General features: G+C 42.4%; 1 protein-coding gene across 1 annotated transcript in view; it reads left to right on the plus strand.

Annotated features, from left to right (window-relative positions):
* The window catches only part of LOC126419591 (phospholipase A2-like), a 148381-nt gene that overhangs the window by 95321 nt on the left and 33185 nt on the right, over positions 1-19875 (plus strand). The window contains exons 3-4 of the mRNA XM_050086777.1: positions 3288-3447; positions 17691-17837. Of these exons, the coding sequence (XP_049942734.1) occupies positions 3288-3447; positions 17691-17837 (307 nt within the window). The remainder of the gene's footprint in view (positions 1-3287; positions 3448-17690; positions 17838-19875) is intronic.

The raw sequence follows: 19875 nt of genomic DNA on the forward strand, positions 1-19875 counted from the left end.
AGCAGTTTCTCCAGACATGAACCCTATCGCACAAGTCTGGGATAGATTGAAAAGGGCTGTTTATGGACGACGTGACCCACCAACCACTCTGCACTGATTCGCCGTTGAGGAGTAGGACAATCTGGACCAACAGTGCCTTGATGAACTTGTGGATAGTTTTGCCACGATAAATATAAGCATGCAGCAATCCAAGAGGACGTGCTACTGGGTATTAGAGGTACCGATGTGTACAGCAATCTAGCCCACCACCTCTGAAGGTCTCGTTGTATGGTGGTAGAACATGAAATGTGTGGTTTTCATGAGCAATAAAAAGGGCAGAAATGATGTTTATGTTGATCTCCATTCCAATTTAGCGTACAGGTTCCGGAACTCTCCGAACCGAGATGATGCAAAACTTTTTTTGATGTGTGCATTTGATTAAATTCTGTCAACTTTTCCTTTCGGTTACTTGAAAGAAAATCATGCGTAAGGGTAGGTGGAGCAGAAAATGAAAAAAAAATAGATTTTTTGTTTGATTAAAATCATTTTTTTCAGACGTGCATTGTCAACTTCCCTTCCACCAATTACAATCCGAACCACTTACTGTACACATTTCAGAAACCATTTAGTACAGAAGGTTGCGGTTTTCGTTTTTAGTTCAGCCTGTTCTGTGCAGTGTCCTGTAGTAGACGTCCTTTGCTGATTGATGCGACGTCTTCCATTAAAAAAAAACCATTGTTTTGCTGTTTGTGGTTAGCGGAGGAAGTAGATGTGATAAAGATAAAGACAACAAATTATACCAAGAGCGTAGTTGATATTAACGCTGCGTATTTGAGTACCACATACCACGCTGTGAGTGGTATCTGTGACAGGCGCAGTGCAAGTGTCTCGCCGTGGTTCAGAAAAGAAAATAGGTCTTGATTTTTACGATTATAAGTTCTCTGTAGAAAATGGTACGGATTTCAAAATAATAGTGGAATTTGTCATTCTGGTTCGTCTTCTCAGTGAAAAAGGGAGCTGTTTCTTTAGTGGTGGTTCAGTAACACTAAAGATACATCATGAACGAAAAGAAAGAAGCAAAGTAATGTTAAACGTCCCATCGACAGCGCGGTCAGTACAGACGGGAAACGAAAGCTCGGATTGCGAAAAGATGGAATGAAATCGGCTGTGCCTTGAATTGGGATGTTGTTGATCCACGTACAGAACTCAGTAGCGTAAGTGTTAGAATACAAATCGAAGGTTCGTCTGTGTTACGGAGGCGTAAGGATACGACAGAAGAAGGTGGAGCGCGCACGGTAAGAGTGCCCGCCATTCGAGTACATTCCAGGAGCCATACGGGAACCACCAAGGCATGAGCACGTCTTGGCAGAAAGGGGCAGTGTGGTTGCTAAAAGTTGTGCAAGAGACCTCAGATAATGAATGGTTTGATCTCTGGGAAAAGGCGACTTAATCTTACTGCCATGCTGTGAAGAGTGAAAATTTAAGTACCGGAAGTCAGTGCTCTGTGTTGCCGACAACAACAAACCATCTCTTAACTCAGTCGCCTCCAAGGAAGGTACTGATCTGATACTGTAATGTACGGAAGAGTCTTTAAATATCTTTCTTCGATTCAGTATACTGTATTAAATGTTTTGTGGACAGTGAATCACTATCTGGGATACGATCCGTTTCTAAATCCTTCTTTGAACTTTAAACGCATATACTTGAGTGTTAGCTACGACCACTGTTCATTTTTTTATAAATTCAGTATTTCACTTGAATGTTTAAAGCAGATATTAAATATTCAACCCGTAGATTCAGACAATATCTATTATTATAAGGTGGAAATTCAAAGAGTTTCTTCTCATTGCTGAAACAAAGACAAATACGAGGGGCGTTCAGAAAGTAAGCTCCGATCGGTCGCGAAATGGAAACGACTATGAAAATCCGATAAAGCTTTGCACAGATGTGTTGGATAGTGTCTCTAGTATAACCCCAGTTAGCATCACGTCGCTCTTCTCATTTCTGAGCTCGCAGTGAGTGCGTAAAGATGTCTAGAAAATAGTGTCTGCCGCCAAGTACGAGGGTCTGGTGAGAAATTTCGCCTGAAGCTATGCAGCTAACATTACATAACTGTCGTGCTGTTTCGTCTTCACGACAATTCTCAGCCGCATTCTGCAGGGGCAATGAAGATGCTCCTGCATCGTTTTCAAATGGAAATGTTAGATTACCCACAATACAGTCCGCAATTGTCTCCCCCTGAGTTTCATCTCTGGTCACATGAATCGCTGTCTTTGAAGACAACATTTTGACACAGACAACGAGGTGTAGGCCAGCGTGGAGAACTGGCGGAAAGCACTGGCGGCTGCCTTCTATGATGAGGCTATTGAAAAGTTGGTACAACGCTATGACAAAGGTCTAAGTCAGAACGGCGACTACGTAGAGAAGTAGCTGAAAGGTGTAGCTAATTGTTACAAGTAAAACATTTCTGATGTTCACTGTGGTTTCAATTTGGCAATCAATCGGAGCTTACTTTCTGAACAGGCCTCGTACTTAATCTTTGTATCAAGATGTTTTCACAACATTGGAAATTTTCAAAAATGGTTCAAATGGCTCTGAGCACTATGGGACTCAACTGCTGAGGTCATTAGTCCCCTAGAACTTAGAACTAGTTAAACCTAACTAACCTAAGGACATCACAAACATCCATGCCCTAGGCAGGATTCGAACCTGCGACCGTAGCGGTCTTGCGGTTCCAGACTGCAGCGCCTTTAACCGCACGGCCACTTCGGCCGGCGAGAAATTTTCTGTGAGTGTGTATTGTAAATTGAGATAAGACATTAATTCTAAGTTTTGATTTACATAGTAATTATATTGTCCAAAATAGTACATGCCCTTTTTTGGACTGGCGAATGTAATTTTTCGTGCCATAATTTGTTGTTCCCTCCAACTAAAAATTACAAACCTGCACTCACCTCTAATTTTGGCTATTTTGTGTTACGAATTTCATTTAAAAAGTGTTTCTATGACTGAATTTCGAGTGCTATCTCTGAGAAATCGTTAAAAGACAGTCACAACATTCAAGAAAGAGTAAACAAGTTTCAGACATAATGGTTACAAACATTTGAAAATATGGTATGGACCAGATATGACTCTGATCTTCCCATAAAGACACTGAATTCTTGGGCTGTAGTTATTGTTTTAGTACAGCAATTGTACCTTATTTCAGTACACGGTTCCGTCAGGAACAGATACAAAACGTTTGCTAGGCTTAAGTCGGATTGTTACCAGGGTGGCATGTTAACAGGGTTTGGGATCTGGTGTTGCAGGTACCAAGTGGTGCGGCCCTGGTAGTGTGGCGCGCTCCTACCACGACCTGGGACCAAGAGAGGCGGAGGATCGCTGCTGCCGCGAGCACGACCACTGTCCCGCCACGCTGGCGCCCGGAGAGTGCCGCTCTGGGCTTTGCAACCATTCGCCATTTACCAGGTAGACGCCCGCAGGCGGACATCTCACCGTACTTCTCCATTTGTTCTACGCTGCAACCACTTGACCCCACCAGATCAGTGACTGCAACTCTTCTCATCACCACGCTTCTCCCGTTGTTACAAACACTCGCCCTTCACCAGGTAGCCCTACATCTGGAGATTGGTGTCCTACTTATCTACAAAGAAACCACTCTCCTTTCATTGGGTAGGCCCACTCTCTCCCAGTCAGCCAGGATACTACAGCTGACTCCCTAATCTACACTGTAACCACTAGCCCTTTGGCTGGTATACGAACTACTGGCTCCTGCTGTCAGCCGGGACACTACCTGTCTTCCAAATCTACACGGGATCCACACACAGTTCACCAGGTAGGCGCCAGTTGTTCCCAATGTCACTACACTTTTCATTTTGTTCCACAGAATTGCCTCATCCTTACGACCAGGTAGCCCACTTCTGGTTATGACTGCCAGCCGACATACCAACCATTCGCTCGTTATCAGATTGGCCTACCACATTTCAATACATCACATTTTCTTCTATACTGCAATAGTTTGTCTTCCGCCATTTATGCCTATTCCTGGTTCCTGCTGTGAGCCTAAACACTACTCGTGTCCTTCTAATCTACACTGCAAACGTTCATCTTTGACTATGTCACCATACATATTCTTTTCCTGCACTCTGTAACCATACTCTCTTTACCTAGTAGACCTACACCTGTCGACAGCTTTCAGTGAGGACGCTAGTCCCGTTGCCAACTACACTATAACCGTTTGAATATCACAGGGTAGATGACTGCTGCCTGCCAGGTCATCACATTTATCTTATTCTGCACTGCATCCAATGACTCATCACCACAGTCCTTCTACTACCACCTGTTGTCTGCCAGGACGGTACACCAGTCCTCCTCATCTCTACTGTATCTATTCACGTTACACCAGGAAGGCACCTGCTGCCCCCCATGTCCCCTTTTGTCATACATTGCAACCGTTCGTCCTTGATCAGGTAGGCATATTCATTGCACCACATAAACCAACTTCAGGCACCTGCTGTTACCCAGGACTCTACATGTCTACTTAACCTACACTCCAATCATTCATCCTTCACCTGTGAAGTGTCAGCTGCTCACACATTTCCAATCCTCTTTTCATCTGGTAGACTCACTTGATGGAACCTGGGACACCATACCTGTACTGCTAATCTGTCTTGCAACTATTCTTCCTTCAGAACCTAGATAACCACTGTCGGTCATGTCACAACTCTTTTCCTTTTGTTCTACGCTGTCCTTCACCGGGTAGGCTGACTCATAACGCTTGCAGTAGGGTGGTGCTCCTATTATACACTGCGACAACTCGCATTTCACACCGTACGCGCCAGCTGCCCACGATATCAACAAATTTAACTTTTCCGTCTACACCTGAGAGTTCTACTCATGGTACTTGTTGTGATCCAAGACACTAAAACTTTCCTCCTTATATACGATCCACCACTCACCCTTCAAAAGGTATGCACACGAGCTACATTTTGTCCCCATATTTCTCATTTTGTTCTACAAAATTGCAGTCATTCTCTCCTAAAAATAGTAAAGACTGTTCTTTCATATGCCTTTACATTGTGCCTATTTTTTACATACACCTTGTAAGTTTATAATAAATTTTTGTTCTGTTTTTATGTCTAGAGCCAATTTTTATGCCACATGTTGTAGTATTTTTGAAAGCTATATCCTCTGCTTCGGTTGTTCTTCATAACCTTTGATTTTTGTACACCTAATGAATATTGAACATACCATCAACTCGTATTGTGTATGGATATCTGTTTGGTTCTTTACATATTCATCATTTCACATGGGGCAGTTTTTGTATGGGTTGCTATTTTGGTATTTGATATTTTGTAAGTATTAGCTTATACCACCTCATGTATTGGCGGACTTGATGCATTCCTGGTTGTTTCATGTTTTGTTTTGATGTATACAGATTCTGTGATGATGGTTTGACGCAAAAATTATAGTAATAGTATAAGACACTTAAACAGTTGTATGTTATGCATTTCATAAAACATCCCATCTTGACCATTTGACCCTCTCCTGCCACCTGCTGTCAACCAGGACGCTATACCCATCTTCCTAACCTGCACTTCAATTACTTCCCCTTCACCTGGTGGGCACTTGCTGCCCACCACATCATTACACATCTCCTTTGGTTCAATACTGCAACCATTTGCTCTTGATCAGGCGGGGGCAGTCATGGTGCCTGCTCTCAGGCAGAACACAACACCTGCCCTTCTAATCTACACTCCAACCACGCGACTTTCGCTGGGTAGGTGCGTGCTGCCCACCACGCCACCATACTTTCCCTTTTGTTCTACACTGCAACCACTCATCCTTCACCAGAGAGGCTTACTTCCACCTTCTTTATGGACAATCTGAACAATAGTGATGAGGCATTAAGTTACATTTAACTTACAATAACACACATTTTGTTTCGTGTAAATGGCAGTAATATCACCTACAATTCGTTACCCTCTCCGATGACATTTGCCAAGCATTTTAACCAGTATTCGAACGTCCCTCTGTCGTGAGGTCTCGAGTGGAAAATGAAGTGTTATGTTTTGCATTGGCAGTGGCATCTGATCTCCGTGTCTCGACTAATAATCGTAAAACGGGAACTGAAATTTTTTTACTTGTTCTGTAACGTTTTCCCTAAGAACACTAGGCTAGCCACTGAGGAAGTTTTAACACTAAATTATCTGCTCCTTACATTTAAAAAACTTTTTGAAATTATCTACAGTTTTGGGGCTATCTTCGATCAGTTCATTATTTACTTTTAAAGAAATTTCTCTGTTCTTGATTCCTTTTGATTATGTCACTATTTACTCTGAACCAAATAGTTCCTATGTTGTTGCAGGAGGATTTTTTATTTAAAATACATTCATGTTTAGTCTCTGAAGATTTTGCCGAGAGTTCTACAATATTTTTAGTGTGATACAACCCCGTAACTATCAATGTGCCCTGATGCTGTCAATGTGCTTTCTTTGCTTTCTTCGATTTCATTTTTCTGAGTGGTTTTTGCTTCCTGAATAAGTGTAAAAGCTAACGTGAAGTCCTTACTCCACGTCGCAATAACGAAACGAAAAGAGTCCAGACCCAAACTTACTAGCTACATAAAATTATCGCACTCAGCCGCCAGACTGAGACGCGAGCGGGATTCGTTGTCTGCAGTTCATTGGACTGCATAGGAATTGCAATTCTTCGCTGTGATTTGCGCATACATGTGTGATCGACTGATGGATCGCGCGACAAATTGTTGCAATTCGTCGCTAGTATGTGATGCTCTTAAAAGTCAAGTTCTATGGATGGAAACCTTTTTCCACTGACAAGATACTGTTTTCTTTCGACTTGGGCTCAACGCTAACAAGAATTCCTTTCTTGCGAGTGAAGAAGTAAGACTGTTAGGTGTTGGTGCGTTTTCCTTCCACCACACACTCCTCTGATTCAGCTGAGCAACTGTCACCCCTAAGGATGCGCCAGTTTGTCCAGTAACCATTGTGAAAACATTTATATAGTCTATAAATTCTGTAAACGTAGGTTTGCATTTCTTCACTCTATCTTCAAAGATACATCGTAGAGTTAGTATTGACTAACGTAACCCAACATTTCTTCAGAACCCAAACTGATCTGCCACCAAATAGTCTCTACTAGTTTTTCCACTCTTCTATAATTCATTCATGCCAATATTTTGCAACCATAGCTTATGAAACCGGTAGTTCAGTAATATTAAAACAAACCAGCACCTTTTTTTAAAATCGAAATTATTACATTCTTCTTGAAGTCTGGGTTATTTCATGTGTCTCGTTTATATTGCACACCAGGTGGAGTAGTTCTCTTCGTTTCATGTTTTTTTTTTTAAACCAAGTGTTAACAACGATACAATGATAACGGTTGAAACAACAAGTTATCACTAAGCTAGCTAAGTTCTCCGAGACCCTGCAAACTATTCTGGCAGGTCTACGACACATATGTCTTCTCCGGATGCCAATGAGCGAAGGGTGGAATTTTCGTCCTAAAGGCTCTCTTCACGCCCCGTTTCCGAACAACGCATATGTCCCATATTAGTACAGGGGCGATGTGCAGAGACTTCCGTGACCACTACGCTTTCATCTTTCATCACGCCTGTCAATACCCTGCAGTTGGCCATCGTCTCAGTGTAGTTGGTTTGCAAACTGTGGATGTTGGGTGCAACGACGACTGTGGGGAAAGTGGCTTTCCTCAGTTTTGTTATTATTATTGTTGTATCATTTCGATTGCACCGAACTGTCTTCGCGATAACTGTGCTGCGGTTCAGGCATTTTTATTTCTTATTTTTTTTTACTTTTCGGTTATTGTTGTATCAGGTCGATTGCATCGAACTGTTTTTGCGTTGATTGTGCTGCAGTTCCAGCATTTTTTATTTTTTACAAGAATGACAGGATCATATCTGTAGTATGGAGCAAAGTCTTGCATTAATTAACGGTACTGTTTCAATTTCTGGTGAATTACTTTGGTGACCTCATCACTCATTCGCAAATGTTCTGTGGGTGTCAGGGTTTTACAATCAGATGTAATGCGTGATACTGTCTACTTCTGATCGCCACAGCTCCTGCGGCTATCATATATTCGTTGCTGCTTCAGTTATATATTGTATTTTTGTTATTGATATTACTATTAACACAGCCCTGGAACATAACTTAACTGTTAAGTACGTCTTTTAAGAACATCTAAGAAGTTCGTAAAGAGAACACACTTAGTATTCGTGAGGCCCTTGTACCCTAGGCGACTCTGTACAATTGAAGAAACGAATATTTCTTTTATTGGTATCCCAGCTTTAAAGCTGATGAAGAGCACTGGTGCCAGTACTGTATTGCTTTGTTTCACTGTTTCATTGTTTATTTGTGAATTTCCCGTACGTTCTGACCTCGAATAATTCTTATCTAACACAATCAGCGATTGTCACGAGATTCTTCTGTGGTTATATGCAATAACATATTACAGCAGATTAACTACTTTCATTCAGATAAGTAATAAGTTTTTCTGTTTATCTGAATTTATCGTCTCTGTTTGCCTTTATTGTTCTAGGTGGCACAGTTGTCTAGTTGATGATCCATCCTGCATAAGTATTGTAGGATTCCTGTCTTAAACATACACATGCACATGGAACGTTTCGGGCACATCTTTTTATCCCTCTTCCACAATGGAAATTTTTCACAGTTTTCAGCTTTATGCGAGCAATCCATTTCCTTTGAACGGAATCCAGAATGAAAGTGCCCTCAAAAAGTTACGCGTAGCACGGATTTATAAATGACACTTCGAAGTCTTCTCAAAACTCGATAGCAAAATTATTTTCCAACGTAAATAGTGTTTGAACATTAATTATATCTATACAAATTCTTCTTCTTCTTACTGCGACTGACAACTGTAGACACTTGATCTCAGTCAAAATGGCAGTAAAATGAAACCAGCACAGTGTCCTAATGAAGGATTGCGGAATACGCCTTTCGAAGCATAATTCCCTACATCTGACGCAAGATAACGTAACCCTAGAAACGCCAAGGTATTTTAGGTTACACGGAGCACCAACCAAGGGCAAATTTTGCCGGTGTTACAATAAGTTGTAAATCTTGTAATTTGTCGTGATATGTATTTATATGTTTCCATTGAGATATTAGTTTAACAGGAAATAGTGACAACATAATTGAAAGCTTAATTTTTTAACACTCAAAGGGTGAATATAACAACCAAGAATGGTCAAATCTTGGTCAATGAAAGTTTGTGTGAACAAGATAAGGAGGTTTGTAATTGAATGCAATGGCTGTCTAAAGTTTCTATGCACTCTTTGATCTATTAACTGAATAATACAGCTTTGTCATAGAGAGAAAGTTTCAGAAACAGAAATGAAAACACTTACTAAAATAAATGTTATTGTGCATTCAAAACTCTAGGAAAACACTTTTCACTTGGAGAGAATATTTTCACTTACAGACGACATTTACCTCCTGCACACAAAATGGTTGATTCTGAATGAGTCTTACACCGATGTCGCTCACAGCTTCCACATGTTAACTTGGTTTTTGGGGTGTTGTCTCTTGCTCTCTGGTTACTTGCATTCTTCAAGCATAAGTAGCACCTTGCTTTCCTAGTTGGTTCTTCATCTGCAGGAATTTTGTTTACCTCTAGTTTCTTTCCTAGGATCTCTCCCATCGCGCAAATAATAGGCAACTGGAGTCCTTTCAAATCCATGGCTCGCTCATCAACGTATGGTTTCAAAAGTTCGTTGCCTAATTCATGGAGATACATTTTTCTTGTGTTTGGTTTCCCTTCATTCCATTTAGGCGCATTCATCTTGAACAGTGTGTATGAGTTAACTGCAGCCATATCAAGTAGGCTGTAGAACATTGACGGTGACCATCTTCTCGTACCCCTTTTTGTAGAGTATGTCCTAACTACGGCATCCACTCCTCCCTTAGTGGAATTATACGAGGTGCGGCTAGAAAAAAAACCGGACTGATGCTGGAAAAAACATTTATTTACAATTATTTACAATTTCATGTTATCTCCTTCAATGTACTCTCCTCCTCGGTCTCTACACCGCTCCATACGAATTTTCCACTGTTCATAGCAATGCTGCAGATCATTTTCGGTAAGTCCATACATTACTTCCGTCGCTTTTTCTTTTACTGCTTCAACAGTCTCAAATCTAGTTCCTTTCAAAGCTGACTTGACTTTAGGGAAAAGAAAAAAGTCACAGGGGGCCAAATCAGGTGAGTAGGGTGGATGATCTAAGATGGGAATGTTGTGTTTTGCCAAAAACGTCTTCACTGACAACGCACTGTGAGCTGGGGCATTGTCTTGGTGAAGGATCCATGACTTTTTTCTCCACAAATCGTTCCGTTTTCTCCGTACTCGCTCACGTAGGGTAGCCAGGACGCTAATGTAAAAATGCTGATTCACTGTTTGTCCCTCTGGTACCCAATCAATGTGCACAATCCCTTTGATGTCAAAAAAAACAATCATCATTGCCTTGAATTTCGATTTTGACATTCGTGCTTTTTTTTTGTCGTGGAGAACCAGGAGTTTTCCAATGCATCGATTGGCGTTTAGTTTGGGGATCGTAAGTAAAAAACCACGATTCATCGCAAGTAATAACATTTTCTAAGAAGGTGGGATCACTTTCAATGTTTTCCAGGATGTCAGAACAAATCATTCTTCGGCGTTCCTTCTGTTCAATTGTGAGACACTTGGGAACCATTTTTGAACACACTTTGTTCATGTTGAAACTTTCATGAAGAATCTGCCTAACACTTTCCTTGTCAACTCCTGTTAACTCAGACACTGCTCTGATTGTTAAACGGCGATCTTGTCGAACAAGTTTATCGATTTTTTCAATATTTGCATCAGTTTTTGCTGACAATGGTCTGCCAGTGCGAGTGTCATCACTGGTGTCTTCGCGGCCATCTTTAAATCGTTTAAACCACTCAAACACTTGTGTTCGCGATAAACAATCATCGCCGTACACTTGTTGTAACATTACAAACGTTTCACTTGCAGATTTTCCTAGTTTGAAACAAAATTTGATGTTAACACGCTGTTCTTTCTGTACACTCAACATTTTCCGACGCACAGACAAAACGTCAACTACTTAAAATAGACGCCACGGGCAGACTGAGTGCAGGAGGCAGATGAAACTCGAGCAGTAGGCGGAGCGAGAGTCACGTGACGGGCCACGCGACATTCAGCCTTATTGCATTCGTTTTATTGTTCCACTAGTACTAGTCCGGTTTTTTTCTAGCCACACCTCGTAGTACAGGTTTATGTGTGTTTTCTTTCTTGGTGTATCAACTTCTGCATTACGATGTTGTGTCGACAACATCAACAAATTTTTCTTTGGTTTTTCCTTTGTTATGTAAGAGACAATTGTTACGGGCGGCTTCTTAGAAGATGAGTCTGTGAATGCGAATTTCGAAGAATACAGCTATCTGCCTGCTGTCGTCTTAAATTCCTGCGGTACATGTTTCATGTTTGATTTGAGTGTCCCAACCAATGTAAGTTTGTAGTCTAGATAGAGAATGTCCGCCAGCTCCATAGAAGTGTAGAAGCGGTCCGTTGTGACATTGTAGCCTGTATTGTTTATTGGCTCCACCAGTCTCTTCACAAGCTCAAGAGGACCTCGTTCACTGGCAGGTCTACTGTCTTTTCGAGCATACGCTTCCATTTTTATGATGTATCGTTCAGTTTCCCTTCAAAGCATTCTGACTAATATTCCATATTTTCCAGGTTTGTCTTTGAGGAAAACTCTGAAAGGACAACGACCTCTGAAAAGACACAACATTTCATCAATTGTATTGTCAGGTCCACTTCTGAAGTACCGTGGGAATATTCCATTCAATACTTCACACAGCGGCGCAAATTTGTCACGTACACGTCTTTCTGACCTGGTGCCTTTATCATCAAAGCGAAGAATTTTCAATAGCTGATATGCTCTTGTCTTACCCATAGCTCCTCTATAAAACGCTCTTCCCGATAAATTTGACCATAAATCAGGTAAAGAAATATTGGTGTCCTGGTAAACTCCCATTACAATTAAAATTCCCATCAATGCATATATTTCAGAATCGCTAGAGAGAGATACGTTTTCTCTTTCAGCTTCTTCATTTGTATGGCCAAGTATTTTCCGTACTAATTGAGGAGTGAAATTTTTTTTAAATGATTCACATATGCTTGTTACTTTCCCAGCTCTGGTTATTCCTTGACGTTCATGGACTATGTTACCAAAATCGTTTTTACTATGTCTCGGAGCTTCTGCAAGATACACTCTGCCGGAACTTGTAACATATTTATTTGGAGCGTTACCTGCATGGTTTGTTTCTTCTTCATTGTCCTCCGCTTCTTCACTGGAATCCTTTTCTACTTCTGTATAATCTGACTCAAAACCGCTTAAATCTGATAACTCGTCGTCTAGTAACAGTTCTGCAAGAACTTCTGCGTCGTTCAAACCTCTATAACTCATCTTACAAAATCTACTTTACAATAAAGGCGTCGCTCTACTGTGACAAACTGCTAACAGTAATAATGGAAATTCTAAAATCAACAATGATAGTGAAACTCAACAATTAGCCGCTCAACAAACCACTGTAAAACTCATGTTCGAGGTTGGCAACTGAATAAAAGAAAGAAAAACATACGGACAAATTTTGCCCATGCTTGGTGGTTGTAGGGAAGATAATAAGAATTATGGTAGCGTGGAGTACCAACTCCGGGCAAAATGCGCCCTTGAGCGTAAAATTCCTATTTTGTACTTGCAATTATAAAAATATAACCATAGAAACGTACAGCATAGTGTATTATAAGGTAACAGACAAATAGGAAAAGACCCAAAAACATAGAATGATATTTGCCATGTATTTCTAAAAAATAAAAAAGGAAGGGCAATTTTAGCCCGTGTTTGGTGTTTCTAGGGAAAGGAGGTGTTTTGACCTAGGTGCAAAAGGACTGGAGGACTGCTCGAATCTAATGTATTACACAGACATTGTGACTTCTTCTGTGCTTGCTGTCGATAAAAATAGATTTTGAGCACACACTCAAATGTTCCACAAATGCAACTTTGAGAATTTCATCAATGTGTGTGTTGAATTTCAATTGCTGCAGTCAAACTGCAGGTTTCTGGTTCCAAAGATCACTTGCGTTATCAGATTTTTCTCATTATTAGCGATGTAAATACTAACAAAGTCAAGAAAGCTCTTCCTAGCACAATATTTATTACGTAAAGACGACTCAGAAAATAACTTCACAGTAACAACAGATACGAGACATGTTTTACACTGTGACCAAATTACATTTGAAAAGCATTCACAGATATTTAAAATACTAACGGTCTACACGACCTACTACAACATCAACTCACTTTGAATTGCTCTATGACGTCTCTCTAAAACATAAACAACATTCTGCCTACCAGTTTAAGAGCTACAAAAACTTAGCAAAAACATATAATCAATAACAGAATTGAATGCCTGAAGGCTGGCACTGTTTTATATTAGTGTTAACTTAAAAGGGTTTATCGTTTACACATTCAATATATTTTGGAGTGTATTGTATACATGTTCCACAACACTATCAGTTACAAACAAAATGCATGAACGTTTCACTGTCTATGGAAACAGGAAGCAATCAGTAACGTTGTGCTGTTGTTATAAATACGTCTTAGCTGTTAAAAATGAAACGCACTTAATATAAACTCTGGCTCGTTCATCAAATTACTGACAAACCCGGCGTTGTCCCAGTATTAATTTTGTAAATTTTCTGTTAGAAACAGAATCTTATTTGTACTCATGCAACAAAACTCGGTGTGAGACGATTTTGTTCAGTTTCTGTACGGTGGGAACAGCTGCTCTGCTTGTCTAGGGTACGATTTTGTAAACGTCTATAAAGCAACGCCTCTTCATAGCTCTATACACGGCTTTTGTTTTCGCTGCAGCCGTTTGTACTTCACACGTGAAAACTGCTGGAAGCGGTGCCAGGTGTCAGCAACTTCCTTAAGCTAACTCGACTGCAGGAGTGTCTCAAATAATAAATATATGAGGGCTCAAAACATGATGCTGCACTTTTTCATGCATCTCGGTGTTCATAATTTCAGATCTCCTAAACCATATGTTGTACAATGATATATGTGTCGTAGAATGATATATGTATGTTGGTTGGTTGGTTGGTTTGGGGAAGGGGACCAGACAGCGTGGTCATCGGTCTCATCGGATTAGGGAAGGATTGGGAAGGAAGTCGGCCGTGCCCTTTCAGAGGAACAATCCCGGCATTTGCCTGGAGTGATTTAGGGAAATCACGGAAAACCTAAATCAGGATGGCCGGACGCGGGATTGAACCGTCGTCCTCCCGAATGCGAGTCCAGTGTCTAACCACTGCGCCACCCCGCTCGGTGATATATGTATGTATGTCCATTCATTTGCTTACGCGGATACTGTCTGCGAAATGCGTTGCGAATGGAGTTGTTAACAAAGAAGTAATAAATGCAAAAGACATGCGTGATGCGTCAGTTTTTCACACATCTCAGTATTTATGACGTCATATTTTTTAATCTGTTATACAATGATATAATTTTGAATACACATTCAGCAGTATATGACATATCGTCTGCAAAACGTGTTGCGAATAGAGTGAGTAGCAAATAAGTACTAAATTTAAATGTCATGAACAATTCGGCACTTTTTCGCGCGTCTTAGTGTTTATGAGGTGGTACCACAATATAAATTTGTTGGTGCATTTAGCGGCATATGTGGAAACCGTCTGCGAAATTTATTGTGAATAGAGTTAGTAATACAGAAGTTATAAAACAGAAAAGTCATATATGAGGTGGCAGTTTTTCACACATCTCATTGTTTCTGACGTCATCTTCTGAACTATGATAGGTTGGTGGTTCTTACACCCACAGCGCCTGTTACCTGACATTGAGGAATATATGTACCAAGTTTGGTTGAAATCAGTCCAATGGTTTCAAAAGAGATGCGGAACACAGATAAATACACACACACTCACAGATCAAGTGGAACATTAAGACAACCTACCTAATAGCCGATTTGTCCACCTTTGGCATGGATAACAGCGGCGTCACATCGTGGCATGAAAGCAGTGAGATCTTGGTAGGTCGCTGGAGGGAGTTGGCACCACATCTGCACACACAACTCATCTAATTTTCTTGAATTCCGGAGAAGGAGGCGAGGAGCTGTGAGGTCACATTGAATCACATCTCAGATGTGTTCGATCGGGTTCAGCTATGACGAGTTGGGAGTCCAGCACAACAACTGGAACTCGCCGCTGTGTTCCTCGAACCACTCCATCACGCTCCTAGCCTCGTGACATGGCGCATTATCTTGATGAAAAATGCCACTGCCTTCGGGAACATCATCGACATGAACGGCTGTACGTGGTCTGCAACTAGTGCGCGATACTCCTTGGCCGTCATGGCGCCTTCGACACTAGACACATGGGCTCACATGAAGGTTCCCTAGAGTGAAATGGAGCAGCCGCCAGCTTGTCTCCGTCCCGCAGTACAGGTGCCAAGGAGCTGTTCCCCTGGAAGACGACGGATTCGCTCCCTCCTATCGGCATGATGAAGAGGGTATCGGGATCCATCAGACCATGCAACGCCCTGCCACTGCGCCAACGTCAAGTGCCGATGGTGATGTGCCCACTTCAGTCGTAGCTGCCGATGTTGTGGTGGTGTTTACATCGGCACATGCGTGGGTCATCCGCTGTGGAGGCCCATTGTTAGGAGAGTTCAGCGCACTGTGTGATCAGCCACACTTGCCCTCTGCCCAGCATTAAAGTCTGATGTTAGTTCCGTCACAGATCGTCGCCTGTCCTTTTTTGCCAGCCTGCCCAGCCTACAATGCCCACATCTGTAATGTGGGCTGGCCGCCCAACCCCCCAACGTTTGGACGTGGTTTCGCCTTGGTTTCGGCACGTGCTGAAGACGGTCACTACAGCACTCCTCGAACACTCGATAAGTCGCGCAGTTTCCGAAATGCACGTGCCAAGTCTCTAGGCTATCGCTATCTGCCTGCGGTCAAAGATAGATCGCGCGCCCTTCCCCATTCTACACACAGACAGACCGCACACCGATACTGCACGCATCATCCATCTGACTAGCAGACGATGCTGTTATCGCCAGGGCGGGTTTGTATCGATAGTAGGCAGGTGGTTATAATGCCTAGGCTAATCAGTGTACATACACACATTGCTACAATATACAGAGTGTTACAAAAAGGTACGGCCAAACTTTCAGGAAACATTCCTCACACACAAAGAAAGAAAATATGTTACATGGACATGTGTCCAGAAACGCTTACTTTCCATGTTAGAGCTCATTTTATTACTTCTCTTCAAATCACATTAATCATAGAATGTAAACACAGCAGCAGAACGTACCAGGGTGACATCAAACACTTTGTTATAGGAAATGTTCAAAATGTCCTCCGTTAGCGAGGATACATGCATCCACCCTCCGTCGCATGGAATCCCTGATGCGCTGATGCAGCCCTGGAGAATGGCGTATTGTCCACAATACGAGCACGAAGAGTCTCTACATTTGGTACCGGGGTTGCGTAGACAAGAGCTTTCAAATGCCCCCATAAATGAAAGTCAAGAGGGTTGAGGTCAGGAAAGCGTGGAGGCCATGGAATTGGTCCGCCTCTACCAATCCATCGGTCACCGAATCTGTTGTTGAGAAGCGTACGAACACTTCGACTGAAATGTGCAGGAACTCCATCGTGCATGAACCACATGTTGTGTCGTACTTGTAAAGGCACATGTTCTAGCAGCACAGGTAGAGTATCCCGTATGAAATCATGGCGGTGAATCGAGGAAGTACAGTACATACTGACGAAACTAAAATGAGCTCTAACATGGAAATTAAACGTTTCCGGACACATGTCCACATAACATCTTTTCAGAATGAGATTTTCACCCTGCAGCGGAGTGTGCGCTGATATGAAACTTCCTGGCAGATTAAAACTGTGTGCCCGACCGAGACTCGAACTCGGGACCTTTGCCTTTCGCGGGCAAGTGCTCTACCAACTGAGCTACCGAAGCACGACTCACGCCCGGTACTCACAACTTTACTTCTGCCAGTACCTCGTCTCCTTTCTTTCAGGAGTGCTAATTCTGCAAGGTTCGAAGGAGAGCTTCTGTAAAGTTTGGAAGATAGGAGACGAGGTACTGGCAGAAGTACAGCTGTGAGTACCGGGCGTGAGTCGTGCTTCGGTAGCTCAGTTGGTAGAGCACTTGCCCGCGAAAGGCAAAGGTCCGGAGTTCGAGTCTCGGTCGGACACACAGTTTTAATCTGCCAGGAAGTTTCATAACATCTTTTCTTTATTTGTGTGTGAGGAATGTTTCCTGAAAGTTTGGCCGTGCGTTTTTGTAACACCCTGTATATGTACATTACAACACAGACATTAAATTTAAAGTTAGTAATAAATAAATAAAAAGAAACACGACCTCATTTTCTTTCTCAGGGAATTAAATTAATATAGAGCTCTCGGATTTCGAGCCGAGTGAGTGCGTCGAAATGCTGCCATTTCCACGAGCTCATTTGGCTGCAAACCCGAGTGATTTATACTAGTAAAAATCAGTAAGTAATGCTTGCTCCGGAAACAGCGATCACGTTGAGGTGTGTGCGCTGCCTGAGTGTGGTGCCTGGTGTTGTGCAGGTCCCACTGTGACTGCGACCACCGCTTCAAGCGCTGCCTGCAGATGCTGGACACCCCCGCGGCGCACACGCTGGGCGCCGTCTTCTTCAACGTGGCGCAGGTCATGTGCTTCCGGGACCAGCGGCCCTGCAGGCGCCGGGACGCACGGTGGGTCTCTCCCTCTCCTGCCTCTCCTACTGTCTGCTTAGGCCTTACGTACATTCAAAGTGTTTAGAAAAAGTGTCGCGTAGTCCTGCAGGAGGTACTGGTCAAAACTAGAAGAACGGTTTCTATCACGGTACGTCTGGAAACCAACACCTGCTGAGATATGGGCCAGCGTGCCCCATCATTCCCATCTGTCTGTTACGCGCAAGTAGACACTATAGGCAGTGCTGCACGTGGTAGCCACCCATCCTCACACATCCTTCAGCGCTTTTTCGCAGTGAATCACGCACTTTTTGAAATACCTTGCTGTTTTTGGATTGTGTTATGCGAGGTGCGGCTAGAAAAAAACAGGACTGATGCTGGAAAAAACATTTATTTACAATTATTTACAATTTCATGTTATCTCCTTCAATGTACTCTACTCCTCGGTCTCTACACCGCTCCATACGAATTTTCCACTGTTCATAGCAATGCTGCAGATCATTTTCGGTAGGTCCATACATTACTTCCGTCGCTTTTTCTTTTACTGCTTCAACAGTCTCAAATCTAGTTCCTTTCAAAGCTGACTTGACTTTAGGGAAAAGAAAAAAGTCACAGGGGGCCAAATCAGGTGAGTAGGGTGGATGATCTAAGATGGGAATGTTGTGTTTTGCCAAAAACGTCTTCACTGACAACGCACTGTGAGCTGGGGCATTGTCTTGGTGAAGGATCCATGACTTTTTTCTCCACAAATCGTTCCGTTTTCTCCGTACTCGCTCACGTAGGGTAGCCAGGACGCTAATGTAGTAATGCTGATTCACTGTTTGTCCCTCTGGTACCCAATCAATGTGCACAATCCCTTTGATGTCAAAAAAAACAATCATCATTGCCTTGAATTTCGATTTTGACATTCGTGCTTTTTTTTGTCGTGGAGAACCAGGAGTTTTCCAATGCATCGATTGGTGTTTAGTTTCGGGATCGTAAGTAAAAAACCACGATTCATCTCAAGTAATAACATTTTCTAAGAAGGTGGGATCACTTTCAATGTTTTCCAGGATGTCAGAACAAATCATTCTTCGGCGTTCCTTCTGTTCAATTGTGAGACACTTTGGAACCATTTTTGAACACACTTTGTTCATGTTGAAACTTTCATGAAGAATCTGCCTAACACTTTCCTTGTCAACTCCTGTTAACTCAGACACTGCTCTGATTGTTAAACGGCGATCTTGTCGAACAAGTTTACCGATTCTTTCAATGTTTGCATCAGTTTTTGCTGACAATGGTCTGCCAGTGCGAGTGTCATCACTGGTGTCTTCGCGGCCATCTTTAAATCGTTTAAACCACTCAAACACTTGTGTCCGCGATAAACAATCATCGCCGTACACTTGTTGTAACATTACAAACGTTTCACTTGCAGATTTTCCTAGTTTGTAACAAAATTTGGTGTTAACACGCTGTTCTTTCTGTACACTCAACATTTTCCGACGCACAGACAAAACGTCAACTACTTAAAACAGATGCCACGGGCAGACTGAGTGCAGGAGGCAGATGAAACTCGAGCAGTAGGCGGAGCGAGAGTCACGTGACAGGCCACGCGACTTTCAGCCTTATTGCATTCGTTTTATTGTTTCACCAGTACTAGTCCGGCTTTTTTCTAGCCACACCTCGTATGTCCACGCTTTCCTGAAACGTCTGCACATTGTCGATGGGTCGGGCGTACACCTATGCCTTCAACTGCCACCATGGCAGAAATCAAATGGATTCAGGCCCGTTGAAGCGGGAAGCCGTCCTACCGGAATACCTCAACCAACCCGTCACTCGTGAAACGTTGTGTTGAGGTACTGTCACAGGATCTACAGGTCATGGGGTTGTGGCCTGCTTTTGCGTAAACTACAATCGCCGTCTTTCTGTAAAGGTAACTAACATTCTTCAAAAGTCGCTTAGATATCGGTGATACATGGCACCTGTTAATCTGTTTCGTAACGCGTCTGGACCTGCCAGTCCGTCAGCGACAATTGCTGCCCATACAGTGACACGGAAGCGGTCCTGTTGCCTCGCCTCC

The sequence above is a fragment of the Schistocerca serialis genome, chromosome 9, assembly GCF_023864345.2.
Source record: "Schistocerca serialis cubense isolate TAMUIC-IGC-003099 chromosome 9, iqSchSeri2.2, whole genome shotgun sequence".
Lineage (NCBI taxonomy): Eukaryota > Metazoa > Arthropoda > Insecta > Orthoptera > Acrididae > Schistocerca > Schistocerca serialis.